The sequence below is a fragment of the Cicer arietinum genome, chromosome 6 (assembly GCF_000331145.2).
Source record: "Cicer arietinum cultivar CDC Frontier isolate Library 1 chromosome 6, Cicar.CDCFrontier_v2.0, whole genome shotgun sequence".
Classification (NCBI taxonomy): domain Eukaryota; kingdom Viridiplantae; phylum Streptophyta; class Magnoliopsida; order Fabales; family Fabaceae; genus Cicer; species Cicer arietinum.
This window is the reverse complement of record NC_021165.2, coordinates 11,911,946-11,926,050: the sequence shown is the minus strand read 5'-3', so window position 1 is coordinate 11,926,050 and position 14,105 is coordinate 11,911,946. Positions and strand designations below refer to the sequence as shown.

General features: G+C 29.1%; 1 protein-coding gene and 1 pseudogene across 1 annotated transcript in view; one reads left to right on the top strand and one right to left on the bottom strand.

The window, feature by feature from the left end:
- The window catches only part of LOC101495687 (protein NRT1/ PTR FAMILY 8.3-like), a 3,572-nt gene extending 2,210 nt beyond the window's left edge, over positions 1-1,362 (top strand). Inside the window, exons 5-6 of the mRNA XM_073369912.1 lie at positions 1-228; positions 383-1,362. The exon at positions 1-228 is cut by the window's left edge and continues 2 nt beyond it. Of these exons, the coding sequence (XP_073226013.1) occupies positions 1-228; positions 383-1,205 (1,051 nt within the window). The 3' untranslated portion in view covers positions 1,206-1,362. The remainder of the gene's footprint in view (positions 229-382) is intronic.
- A 726-nt stretch (positions 1,363-2,088) lies between these two features.
- LOC101496010 (glutamate decarboxylase 4-like) lies at positions 2,089-5,283 on the bottom strand (annotated as a pseudogene).
- Positions 5,284-14,105: the final 8,822 nt, after the last annotated feature.

Genomic DNA, 14,105 nt, shown 5'->3' with positions numbered 1-14,105 from the left:
TGCTTTATTTATGGGATTAGCTATCAGATGCTTCTTTTTAGGCACACCCCTCTACAGATTTCAAAAACCAGGGGGAAGTCCTATTACAAGAATGTTCCAGGTTGTGGTAGCATCTTTTCGGAAGCGACATCTGGTTGTCCCTGAGGATAGTAGTCTTTTGTACGAGACACCGGACAAGAGATCTGCAATTATTGGAAGTCGGAAACTGGAGCACAGTGATGAGCTAAGGTAATTGTTTAATTTACTTTGAGTATCCTTCCCTATTGACGATGGCTCAAGTAACCTTCCCTGCTTCAGAAGATTGAACACTTTCTTTTTATATCTTCTGTTAAGTCTTAATTAAGAGGGCTTTATGTTTTCCATTTCTATTGTTTTAATGAAGGTGTCTCGACAGAGCAGCTGTAGTGTCTGATGCCGAGAGAAAAAGCGGCGACCATTCTAATTTGTGGAGACTCTGCACTGTGACACAGGTGGAGGAATTGAAAACCTTGATCCGAATGTTACCAATTTGGGCTTCTGGCATCGTTTTTAATTCTGTTTATGCCCAGCTGTCAACAATGTTTGTGGAACAAGGAACTATGATGGAGACAAGTATTGGTTCCTTCAACATTCCTCCTGCTTCCCTCTCAAGTTTTGATATAATAAGTGTTATTTTCTGGGTTCCCGTCTACGACAGGATTATAGTTCCCATAGCAAGGAAATTTACGGGCAAAGAAAGGGGCTTTTCAGAGTTGCAAAGAATGGGAATTGGCCTTTTTATTTCAATCCTGTCCATGTTAGCAGCTGCTGTTGTGGAGATTAAGCGTCTGCAGCTTGCAAGAGAGCTTGACCTTGTTGATAAACCCGTCACTGTACCCCTTAGTATATTTTTGCAAATACCTCAGTATTTCTTATTTGGGGCAGCAGAAGTGTTCACAAATGTGGGGCAACTTGAGTTCTTCTATGACCAATCTCCAGATGCCATGCGGAGTTTATCCAGTGCTTTGTCGCTTTTGACTACTTCATTGGGGAATTACTTGAGCTCTCTCATTCTCACTGTCGTAACTTACTTCACGACACAAGGCGGAAATCCTGGGTGGATTCCAGATAACTTGAACAAAGGTCGTCTTCATTATTTTTTCTGGCTTTTAGCTGGACTCAGCATCTTAAATTTGTTGGTGTACATAGTTTCTGCCAAAAAGTACAAGCAGAAGAAGGCTGCTTAAGATTTTTCAGGCATTTATTTGGAGTGGAACCATGTTTTGATGTTTCCGTTTGCCATTGGTGTGATTGTTCTGTATATATTTTATAATTAGATATTTCTGAAGTTATGTACTTTTCTTTCACTTGCAAGAAAATCTGTGTTATGCCTGATTCTAAATAGTCTCTGCCCCACTTGTGATGCTTTAAAGTTTTGAGATTGCTTGAAATTTTATTACTGCTAATTTATGTCAATTATGGGCAGTTACTAATGTTCACTGTCTCTAACCATAATATAATTCTGTTTGTTTTTATTAAATATTTCAAATATCATTGAATGACTTGATAGAGGGTTGTGATTGTGAAGAGAGACGCCACATATCAGAGCTATGGCTTCCACAGAGGACGATTCATTGCTTATAGAAGAGGCCCTTTTTCAGGTTCCCGCTCTCTTTCTATACATTGTTATCTATAAATATATTATTTTTCATTATATCATTTTTTTCAGTTGAACCAGTGAACTCTTAAGAACAGGTTGATTTTCCCTGGGCATCAATTTTTTTAATTATGGGAAGTTATTTTGTGATTGTGAATACCGACTGTATACACAAGGGTCAAATATGAGCAGTGTTTGCTTGTTGAAGGGAAGTGAGTTTGTCATTTAATACTGACTATATTCATCTCTCTATAGTGTATATATTAATTACAGAAGATACTTTATTTATGGATATAGCTATGAGATGCTTCTTTTTAGGCACACCCCTCCACGGAAAATGCTTTATTTATGGATTTAGCTATGAGAAGTACATATAATTCTCTATGTACTTTTTTTTATTTCAAATATCATCAAATGACTTCCCGAACTTAAATTTAAAGAAGGGATTGCCACTAGAAGACCAACAAAAAAAATGCACAAATACAAAATTTTCTTTTAAATACACAACATTTCATCATACTTATTACAACAAAATCTAGGAACACAAAAAATAGTGAAATATGGTTAGTGATTTGAAAAAATAAAGCAAATTTAGTTAAAGGCTCAAATTTTGTTGGAGTTAGAACAAAAACTAGTTTAATCAAGGCTCCTTATTTAGTTGCCAAGAGAAGTAGATAACCATTTATAATTATCTAGGCAGCCATGATTTCTGACGCTTGTTGGATTCTTGAGTTATGATTTCTCTGTGCATCCAATGCAGTGTCAACCAATGACTTCTCGACTTTAATGTTGACACAAAGCTTATGAAGCTCGTGCAACACATTTTTTATGTCAAGTGCAAGGCGCTCGGCAAGTGTGCGTGAAAAGTCAGCTCTGATGACCACACGGAGCACCTTGATGTGATTTGCACCAGGTGGCATTGGATACGCCGGCACAATCCAACCATGGCGCCGCAACATCTCAGATATCTTGAATTCATCATATTGACTTCTGTCCTTGAGAGAAAATGCCACCACAGGAACACCATCGTCTTTTGAGAGTATGTTGAAGTATCCAGTCTCTTCCAAATGTTTCTTCAACACCATTGCATTTTCTCTACAGCCCTCCATTATACTTCGGTACCCCTAGTGAGTCAAATAATAAGAGAATACGCATAGGCAAGTTAGTTAATTAAATTGCCAATTAATGTTTCTTAGAAATATGGTTTAGCAGAATTTGATATGAAACTTGGAAAAAATTTAATTTGGCATAGTGATTATTATACTATTTTATGGTCAAATGAAAGTTGTGATTGAAAGATTGGTAATTATTTCATTTGTCATAAAATATTTTGATAATGAATAACAGAAGGTGTAAAACTGTAAATCAAACTAAAATAGATTTCTTAGTCTCACCTCTTGACCAAGGCGAATTAGCTGGTAATATTGAGCAATGATCTGACTAGAACCTGCAAGTCGAGTGTCAGTTTTAGGATCTAGGATGAGCAAGGTAACTAAATGGTGTAAGCAAAATTTTAATCACCTTTAGAAAAATTAAGGGTGAAGGTGGGTTGGTCAGCTCCAAGGTAATTAATGTGAAAGATAAGGTCTTCTGGCAAATCTTCCTTGGTCCTCCATATAACCCAGCCAATTCCAGCATAAACAAGGCCATATTTGTGGCCACTAACATTTATGCTCTTCACTAATGGGAGTCTGAAATCCCATTCTAGTTCTGGATATAGAAAAGGAGCAATAAAGCCACCACTTGCAGCATCAACATGAATTGGTGTATCCCATCTAAAAAGTCACAAGTACATTGATACAAGGTAAATTAAATAAATATAGATTAGAGATATTTGAATCTGTTAAGAGAGTAAATATTTAGTGGCTTATATATTACTTACCCAGTTTGCTTGTTTTTTTCTAGCAAAAGGTCATTTAAGAGTTTGACATCTTCAAATTCTCCATTATAAGTTGAACCCAAGATTGCAGCCACACAAATTGTGTTCTCATCCACCATCTCAACAGCCTTGGCAGGGTCCATCACATAGTAACCTTCTCTCACCTTCACTTCCCTCAATTCCACCTCAAAATACCTTGCAAATTTCTCCCAACAGACCTATATATAAAAATATACAAAACTCATATCAGTAATTTTATACCATTAGTTCAATCCACTACTATTGTTGATTTTCAGAATCAACAATATCAAGGAATCATTTTTTATGCCAAATCGATTCTCATTTGAGACCATAGAATGAATGAATGAACCAATGTTCAGCAAAAAAATAAAAAATGAATGAATGAATGAACCGGTGTATACCTGCACATTGGCACCAGTGACCATGTTGGGCTTATCATAAGGCTTGCCCTCAGCTTTGCGCTTGTTCTGCCACTTCTTCTTGAAGGCAAGTCCTGCCAGCATTATTGCCTCAGATGATCCAACAGTTCCTGCACCAATTGCGTTCTCATTTTCTCCAATCTCAGCATTGAACAAACGCGCTATCATGTTCACACATCGATTCTGTTTGCAAACCAGGTAAAACAAAACATAAGTGAAGTGAGGGAATAAATACCAAAAGACAATATGATTGATCATTTATTTAATTAGTATGACAAGTCATATGTTTTTAACTCATCAAATGACGTGTCAGCATATTTGCATACTTGTACTGTGTAAAATATTTTTATAGTAAAACCATGTAAACAAATTAAATATATGTGATGCTATACTAATTTAAGACGGTCATTTTAGAACTCATTTAGTCCAATATAGCTAGCTATTAGAAGAAGATGAGAAAGAGAGGAGATGTACATGAAGATCGGTGGTAGCAGGATACTCATTCATGTCGACATAGTTCTTGTTGATGGATTCCATAATAAGCTTGTTACATTCTTCCTCCATGGTTGTGGTCACAAAGGAAGCCAAGTTCAGCTTTGGATTGGCATCAAGCTGCAACTCATCATGTATATTCTGGTATGCAGCTTCCTTTGGCATTGAGTTCTCTGGTATGCTGAACCTGCACCAACACCAAAACTCTTCATTCATTATTACTTCCCCTCAAAAACAAAACAACATAACATATAAATAAGCTACAAAGGTGGTGATGAAAAATAAATGAAGTAAAATATATATTACCTAGGAAGAGAGTCTGTGGCATAACGTGAAGCGAAATTATAGTGAAGAAAAATGTCAGACTCAGAAGCATCTAAAGAGTGAAAAGTTGGTAATGTAAGTTTTTTTTTTCTTTTGCTATTTGTTTGGATGTTTGATTTGATGAAGAATAAGGAGGGTTGAAGACTCATGCTGTGGTATTTAAACATGGTGATGGGGGGTGAGAGGGGTTGAATTGTTCCTGGCTTTGAAACTTGAAAGAAAGTACTATTTTCAATTTTTATTTTCTTTCTTTTTCTGGTTATTTGAATTTTCTAGATGGCAAAAAGAATGTAAGGAATTTTTTTTGTTTTATTTCTTGTGCAGTGGTAGGGTACCACTCTAATTTTACATGTAATACAATTTTGTCAAATTTTGACACCACTTTTGACACAACGTGAAGCGAAATTATAGTGAAGAAAAATGTTAGATTCAGAAGCATGTAAAGAGAAAAGTTGGTAATGTAAGTTTATTTTTTCTTTTGGTATTTGTTTGGATGTTTGATTTGATGAAGAATGAGGAGGGTTGAAGACTCATGTTGTGGTATTTATACATGGTGATGGTGGGTGAGAGGGGTTGAATCGTTCTTGGCTTTGAAACTTGAAAGAAAGTACTATTTTCAATTTTTTTTTTCCTGGTTATTTGAATTTTCTAGATGGCAAAAAGTATGTAAGGAATTTTTTTTGTTTTATCTCTTGTGCAGTGGGTAGGGTACCACTCTAATTTTACATGTAACACAATTTTGTCAAATTTTGACACCGCTTTTTTAGCAAAATATATGTCAAATACTTGAATTTGTGTAAGAGAATATAAACTAGATGGAAAATACTATTGGCCAAAGACTAAAGACTACTTGGACAATCTCATTCGATGACCATATTTAATTTGCTATATCTGATTTGACTGACTTTGTTTCAAATTCTTCTTTTTATTTTATATCAATAAAATAATTGGTCTAATCTTTTATTTTTACGCATTCTTCTCTTTTTTAAGATAAGTCTTTCTTAACAAATGATAGAGATATTTATATAGTTAGATTCGAATAGATCATTTGAGAATGACCATTGGTTAAAAGAACTTTAAGACAATAAAAAGGGTGAGTAAGTCTCTACCTCAATAAAATTTAAATTTTCTAAAATAAGTAACTATAAATTGACAAAATTAATTATTGTTATTTTAATAAATTTATGATTTATCATAATATATCTAAGGCTAAATTACATTTGTGGTCCTTTAACTTAATTTCAGGTAACATTTTAGTCATTTATCTTTTTTTTTTTCGACTTGGTCCTTTATTTTAATTTTAAGTGACAATTTGATATTTTATGTTTTAAAATTTCAACAATGATATCTTTTTTATATAAAAATTTAAAAAAAATTCAATCAAAACTCATAAAATTAATTATATTCTTCAATATAATACAAATTTCATCAAATTCGTAACGCAAATCTTCAAATAAACTCATATTTTCATACTTTATTTGATACTTTTAGGAATAAAGGACCAAGTCGGGAAAAAAAAAAAGATAAAGGACTAAAACGTTACCTGAAATTAAGTTAAAGAACCACAAATGTAATTTAGCTTATATCTAACATATTTACTCAATTACTCTTGATGTATTTATCAATAGTTTATATTTTTCATTTTATAAAAGTGAAATACATACAATTTATATTTTTTTTATATAAATTAAAAATTTAAACGCGTCAAATCCTAAAGTCATTAAAATAAAAAAAACCTCAAGACAAGTTGCAATGGACTTGCAAAGTACATACATATTAAAAAAAAAAAAAAATACTGTCTACTCCCTCTTTTATCCATGTACCTCCAAAATGTAAAGGAAAAGATCAAGATACCTTCGTATATATTAAAAGTGACCATTTGCTTTATTTCTTCATTTTAAAATTTTCAAAACACACAAATGAGTGTCAAAAAATTCTTTTTTTTTTTTGAAAACTTTTTTTAAGTTTACTGGGACACAACCTCAACTCCGAAAAACTTGAAAAAAAATTTTCAAGAAGATCACTTTCGAAAATCATTTTTGAAGTTCTTCGGAACTACCAGGAAACGTATTTTATGTTTTCCGACAAAAATATACTACCGACAAACTTCAACGTGACACTTTCGGAAGCTATTGGAAAACTTCATCCACAAGTTTTCTGGTAGTTGTTTGATTTTTTTTTTTATAAATATTTTTTAAATTAAATTTTTTAGTTTAATTTTATATTATAGTAGTATTTATTTAATTCATTTGATTTTAACTAATTTTTTTTAGTTGATAGGGCTAAAGGTAAAGATGACAAAGATGTAGGATGATTACGTGACTTTGAATCTTTCTTTATTGTTTACGGATCCGGAAAAGAATCTGACAGCCTTCCGTAGAAGGCAACTATTTATAGTGTATTTATAGTGTATTAATTATTAAGTATTAATTATTAATTATTAATTATTAATTATTTAATGATGTATTTTTTGTGTATTAATTATTAATTATTTATGGTGTATTATTATTTAAAAATATTTATCGTGTATTAATTATTATTTGTAGTGTATAAAAAAAAGTGTGTGTAACAAACTTGTCTATGAAGTTTTCCGGAAACAAGTGAGGCAAAAATCTCCTTTTTAATGTACGTTTTAACGACAACACAGGCCTTATGAAATAAAATATTATGTTTTATGAATGGTGGTCTACTAATGATTGCACTTGAGTTTTATTTAAGGAACATGAATTGCATAAGTGAAGAAACCATTCACTTCATCAAAGTGCATAAGTATGCACTCAATAATGAAATAATTTCAAAAGAATATATCATATATCAATCATTCAAGAGAATGATTATTTCGTCTTCATGAAAAAGATAATCAAATACAACAATTAATGATCACACTATGTTATAAACTAGAAGCAAGATCATTTGAAAATGAAGCAAAAATACAAAGATCGAACGAAGAACGTTCTTGACAGAAGTCTGGAAAATGGAGAACATTCTCCACAATTCTAAGATTTTAAGAACAAATGATCTTCTCTGTTGAAGAAGAAGTTGCCCTTGGATTTTTCAAACATTGTTAATGTATTTTACAATCATGTGATTTTTACCTTTCAAGGAATATAAAGGATTTATCTCAGCAAAGAATCAATTTAAAATACAAAGTAAAAAAACTATGGATTATGATGAATCAAGCAAGTTCAAACAAAACTGATCATTCTCCAGCTTGATTGTCAAGAACGAAAAACATTCTTGACAATATTTTGATCATTCTAGACAGCAGTCTAAAAAACGAAGAATGTTCTGGTTATTAAAGCTGAAGTCTGGAAAAACAGAGAATGTTCTATTTTTCATAGCTATAAATTCAATGACGTTCTGGTTTTGACAACATTAATCCAAGACCATTCTGGTTTACAAAGAACAAAGTCTTCTGGGAAATGAAAGTACATCAATCTACATTGTAAATCTCCAGTATTTACTACAAAGGAACATAATTATATACTCAAGATGATTTTGGACAAATCCAAAGAGAAAATGATTAACAAAAGCAAAGCAATGCATCAAGAATAAAAACGCAAGATTAATCCCCAAAGTTGATGGCTTGCGATAGACAAGAACATTTCTGGTTTATTGATAAATCAGTCTTTGTTACAAAGGTACCAGAAGTAGGTACACAAAGATCATACTAGAAAGATCTACTCCAAAAGATTAACAAAGGCAAAAGCTAAGGATCATTTTCAACAAGCAAGATTGCATCAGTTTTTAATGCAAGGAAAGCTCTTGCAAATCACGAATGGATTTCCAATTCATATACTAGGAATATACAGTCTCATATGAGCAAAATAATCACTCAAAAAGATCAAAGATTAAATAGCACAACTCAAAGCAAAAGTGACAAATGATCATTCTCCAGCAGTGCAATATCAGTCTCCAGATTGATAAACATTATCTAACTTGTTACACTTGATCTTCAACAGCAAACATTCTTCTTCAGAATGATTAACGACTATCTCCAGAATGATCAACATCATTCTCCTAGTATGATGACATCAGTTCAGAATGATACGAACATTCTCCAGCTTACTGATCATCTTTCTCCAGCCTTATTTCATCATTCTCCAATATGTTTGCCCGAATCAAAACATTTTCTTCAACTGAATGCATCAATCATATATCTGAGAATCAAATGATCATTAAACACAATCAAAGTTGTCTAAGAATGAAAAGCTTCAGACCAACCATTCCCATCACAGAAGCGAAACACATAATGTTCAAATACATGAACATTTTTAATTCATAAAATCTGGTATTTGGTCAAATCTGACACATGACAATAGAACACTTTCCAACAGATCTTTTGGATGTCATCAACCTTACTAAAGCCTATAAAAGGAAGGTAAAGCTCAAGAAAAAAAAATTAGAACTTCAAGTGTTAAAAAAATTCATCACTCACTTACATTCATACACTTTAAAGCTTCTCATTCGCAAAAGAATCAGTTCTAAATTTATCTTCATATATCCAAATCGTATTACTGAGTTCTTTTATCAAAAATCTATTCTCAAACACGAGTTGAGCATAATCAGATTCTACCAATCTCTCTAAATCATTAGTGTGTAAACTCAAAACTATAAGGTTTGTTTAAAATTTGAGTATTGTTGTAAAACTCCTTTTATGGTTAAAAGGTGAATTGTAAAATCCTTTCAAGATTGATAAGTGACTTTATTGAATCTTTAATGGACATAAAGGAATTGTTGTTACAGATCAAGGTTGATCGTAACAAAAAAAAAATTGTGTAAAACCAAGAATGTTCTTCGTTTGAACATTTAGTGAAAAATCTCACAGTTATGAGGACCGGATGTAGCCCGAGTTGGGTGAACCAGAATATATCATTGTTTGGTATATCTTCCTTTATCTCTATTTACTTTCAGTTATTTTTATTATCAAGCTAAATAGATAAGCTAAAATTGTGATTTTAACTAACCAAGAACGTTTTCTGTTTTCACAACGAATATCAATCTTGAGTTGTTTTTTAAAGTTTTTAACATGAATTTTAAAAATGGTGAATTTACAATTCAAACCTCCCTTTCTTGTAAATTGACATTGTTACTTCAACACGTACTGGAAAAGTTGAAGAAAGTTTTCCGATAATATACTGAAAATCTTTTTTTAAGTTTTTCGATAAATACCTTCTTTACCAGAAAACTTGTAAAAAGTTTTCTGGAAGCACTCTGTGTACCGGAATTATTCTAACTAGTTTTTTTGGAAGTTATCGAAAAACTTTTACCTACTGAAAATCTTTTTTACTGGCTCCGGAAATTATGAAATGGTAAAAAAAAATTGTGATTTTTAATTTGATAAAATAGTAAAAAAAAAAAAAAAAAAGAGGTTATTTTTGGCATTTTCAGAAATTTGTGGGGTATAAGTATAAAAATGAGAGTATAAGGAAAAAATTTCTACATATTAGTTACCAACAAACTCATGTTGTTGTGGGATCTAAACTGAATCATTCACAAATGGATTGACCATCGTTTGATTAAATGAAAATGAAAAATTTACTATTTACCCTCATTTTTATATTTATACCCCCACAAAATTATGAAAGTGTCAAAAATATCATCAATTTTACTATTTCATCATTTTCGAAGTCAGTAAAAAAAATTCCGGTAGGTAAAAGTTTTGTAATAATTTCCAGAAAACTATTTAGAAGAATTATGGTACACAAAGCGCTTCCAGAAAACTTTTTACAAGTTTTCCGGTACATAAGGTATTTATAAAAAAACTCAATAAAAGATTTTCGGTACATAATGGAAAGAAAAAAAAAGATTTTCGGTACATAATACAAAAATATGTATTAACGGAAAACTTTCTTCAACTTTTCAGTGTTTCCAGAAAACTTCATATGCAAGTTTTCGATACACACACTTTTTTTTAATACACCATAAATAATAATTAATACATCATAATTAATAATTAATACATTATAAATAGTTATAAACTGACAAATCATATGGTCTAGGATACAGTGTCAGCTCACCCTTATTATCTTGCTCTACAGGTCTCTCCTCCTATGCAGATACCTCCTCATCTCCTCGCGCTTCTCATGTATCCTCCTCGTGTACCGTTTGATCCTCCTCAATAATAGATATATGAGCATGCTCATCTATATCATTATCTTTCATTATAAATCGTTGTCTTCTACGAGATGATGTGGAACGAACCCTTTCCGAAGCAACATCATAGACGATGAAGATTCAAAGTCTCGTATTATTTCTACAACTTAGTCTTCTCTATCTCTAGCCCTACCCACTGAAAAAAAAAAATAGTTAAAATCAAATGAATTAAATAAATACTAATATAATAAAAAAATTAAAATAAAAAAAATTAATTTAAAAAGAAAGATTAAACAACTACCGGAAAACTTGTGGATGAAGTTTTCGGATAGCTTCCAGAAATATCATCTTGAAGTTTACCAGTAGTGTATTTTTTTTCGAAAAATTTGAAATAAATTTCTCGGTAGTGTATTTTTTAAATAACTTCAAAAATAATTTTCAAAAGTGATGTTATACAGGAAAACTTTTTTCAAGTTTTCGGAGTTAAAATTATGTACCGGAAAACTTGAAAAGAGTTTTTTGAAAAGAAAAAAAAATTTACACTCACTTGTGTGTTCTAAAAATGTTGAAATGAGAAAATGAAAAAAATTAATCACTTTTTAATATATATAAGAATATTTTAATAATTTTTTTTTGAAGTACATAGAAAAAGGAGGGGGTATACCTAAAATTTTCAATGAAAATTGGCACAAAAGCTTACTTTTCCTTTGTTCAAATCGTGTATTCATGTGTTATTGTTCTATATACAAGACACAAAAGTTTTCAATAATTTATATATTATATCGTATGTTTCAATTTTAATCATACAATCCTAGAAAAATTTAAATTTTTTATAATATTACAAATATACTTGTAAAAAGTAATTTATAAATTTTAAAATCATAGGACAATTACATATATTTTATTTTAATATAAATTAAAATTATTTAACAATACTAAAATTAAAAGTTGTACTTTTATTTTATCGAAATTAAAATTAAAAATATTGAAAAAACTAACAGTATATTTAATTTATTATAAAATAATATTAAAAATTTACATTTTCTATAAATAAATAAAAAATAAAAAAAGCTCCCCCGAATGGATCAGCAGTAGGAACTAGGAAGTATAGAAAAGACCGAGTGTGGCGTGAATGAATATTAGTTGCCGTCATGATTCAAAACGCGTACTATCACCCCAAGGAGAATTCAAATATACACAGCGAATGCAACAAATTTCCCAACACAAGTGTAAAAGCCCCTTTTTAGTGAATACATAAAAAACACATTGTAATTGTATTTTTTTACTTTTGAGGTTAAATAAGATTTTAGCAATCGTCAAATAATAAAATATTGCTTTTAGTTTTCATAACTATAACTGATATAGTTTGGTAAAACTAATTATTGTATAATAATTGGAGAATCAATTGATATGTTGGGACATAATATTTCTTTTTTTTTTTCTTTATAATTAGAAGAAGAAAAAAGTTAGATTTTTATAAAAAAATTGAAAATATGAAAGAAAGTTTTTATAAAAAATGAAAAAAAGTTAGATTTTTTATACTTAATAAAAGTCTGTTTTAAATGTATTTTTGATCTTTTTATTTTATATGAAGTAAATTTTTAGTCTTCACATTTTTAAAATTAATTTTTCGGTTCAACTAGTTATTAATTTTTTAGATTTTTTTGGACTCCAGTATTTTCAATAGTGTGGCATTTTTCATAATTACATTTTACTTACATTACATTTTTGAGTTAAATTAAATATTTTTTGTGTCATTATTGTTGTAATTAATTTTATTTATATTAAAAATAAAATATTTTATTTATATATTAAAATATTTAGATTTAAACTTCTAAAATATTATATAAAATATTTAAGAAGTTTAAATCTAAATATTTTAATATATTATAAAAATATTTTAAAAAATATAAAAAGAATAAAAATATAATATTTTTATTTGTTTAAAAAATATATTATTTATAGTTTATTAGTTAAATCTTTTTTCAACGACTAATATTAATAATTAATATTTTTAGTTATTAATATTTTATTGAGAGTGATGATCAAACTCGAAAATTCTTTATTCCTTCACTATCGTTATAATTTTTTTTTATAAATCCATTATATTTTATAAATTTTTATTGAGTATAATTTTAATTTATTTTTATTCTTTTTTCTTATTTAATTTTTGTATAAGAATATTTATGTTATTTTATAAATACACACGTTTATTTCATATCATTATTATTTTTTCTTCATTTTTTTAAAAACTATGATATACTAAATAATCACCTTTTTTTTTTTCCTTTTACTTTCTTTTCATTTCTTTTTCTAATCTTACCTTCATCGACCAAACAAAATAAAATGTGTAATTCAGCCGTTATAATAATTAATTGTCATAAAATGTCTTTATTGTATTGTATGGTTGAGATCGTATACATTTTCATGGTTATAAAAAATACTTCCTCTAACCTTAAATATAATTTACCGTAAAAAATAATCAAAATTTAAATTAAATGCATTAATTTTTTTTACTCGCTTTTACTCATATTTAAGAGAAACTATATATTCATAAAAAAAGAACAAAGGATATTAATTAAATGTTAATATTAATTTATATTTTTTTTACTAAAAATTAATATTCATTCATTAAAATTGATAAAACACTTACAAATGAAAAAACACTTATAAATGTGATAAAACCTACACATACAATAAAACTAAAATTCGAAATATATATTCCTGGAAAGATGCAATATTGATAATATTAAAGTCAATAATTGCATCTGTACAAGATAAAAGTTGATTTCTTGATCAACTTTACATTAGAACGAAAAATCAAAATACATAAGATAACGAAATAAATAATATCGTACTTGATACATAAAAACACAAGTAAAATGAGTAAAAAAATAGATACATATGGAAACTGTTAAATTAAATAAATAGATAGAATAAAATGTGGAAACAATCATTTTTTACCAAAAAAATATCTTAACCTACATATCTCCAATAGAGGAATATGACAAAAGGCTAAGAAAAATAAGAGTGATGCACTGGATAGATATTCTTTTTATCATTTTAAATTTTTTGTAGAAACGTGTAGATTTTAAAAGATTTTTTATAAGATTTTAAAAGACTTTTTATAAGATTTTAAAATATTTTTACAATTAATATTTTTTTAAAAAAATTTAATGAATTTGTAACACAATATTTCAAAATATTTTATGAATTTATAATATTTAATGATAAAATATAATAACTATATTATAAAATT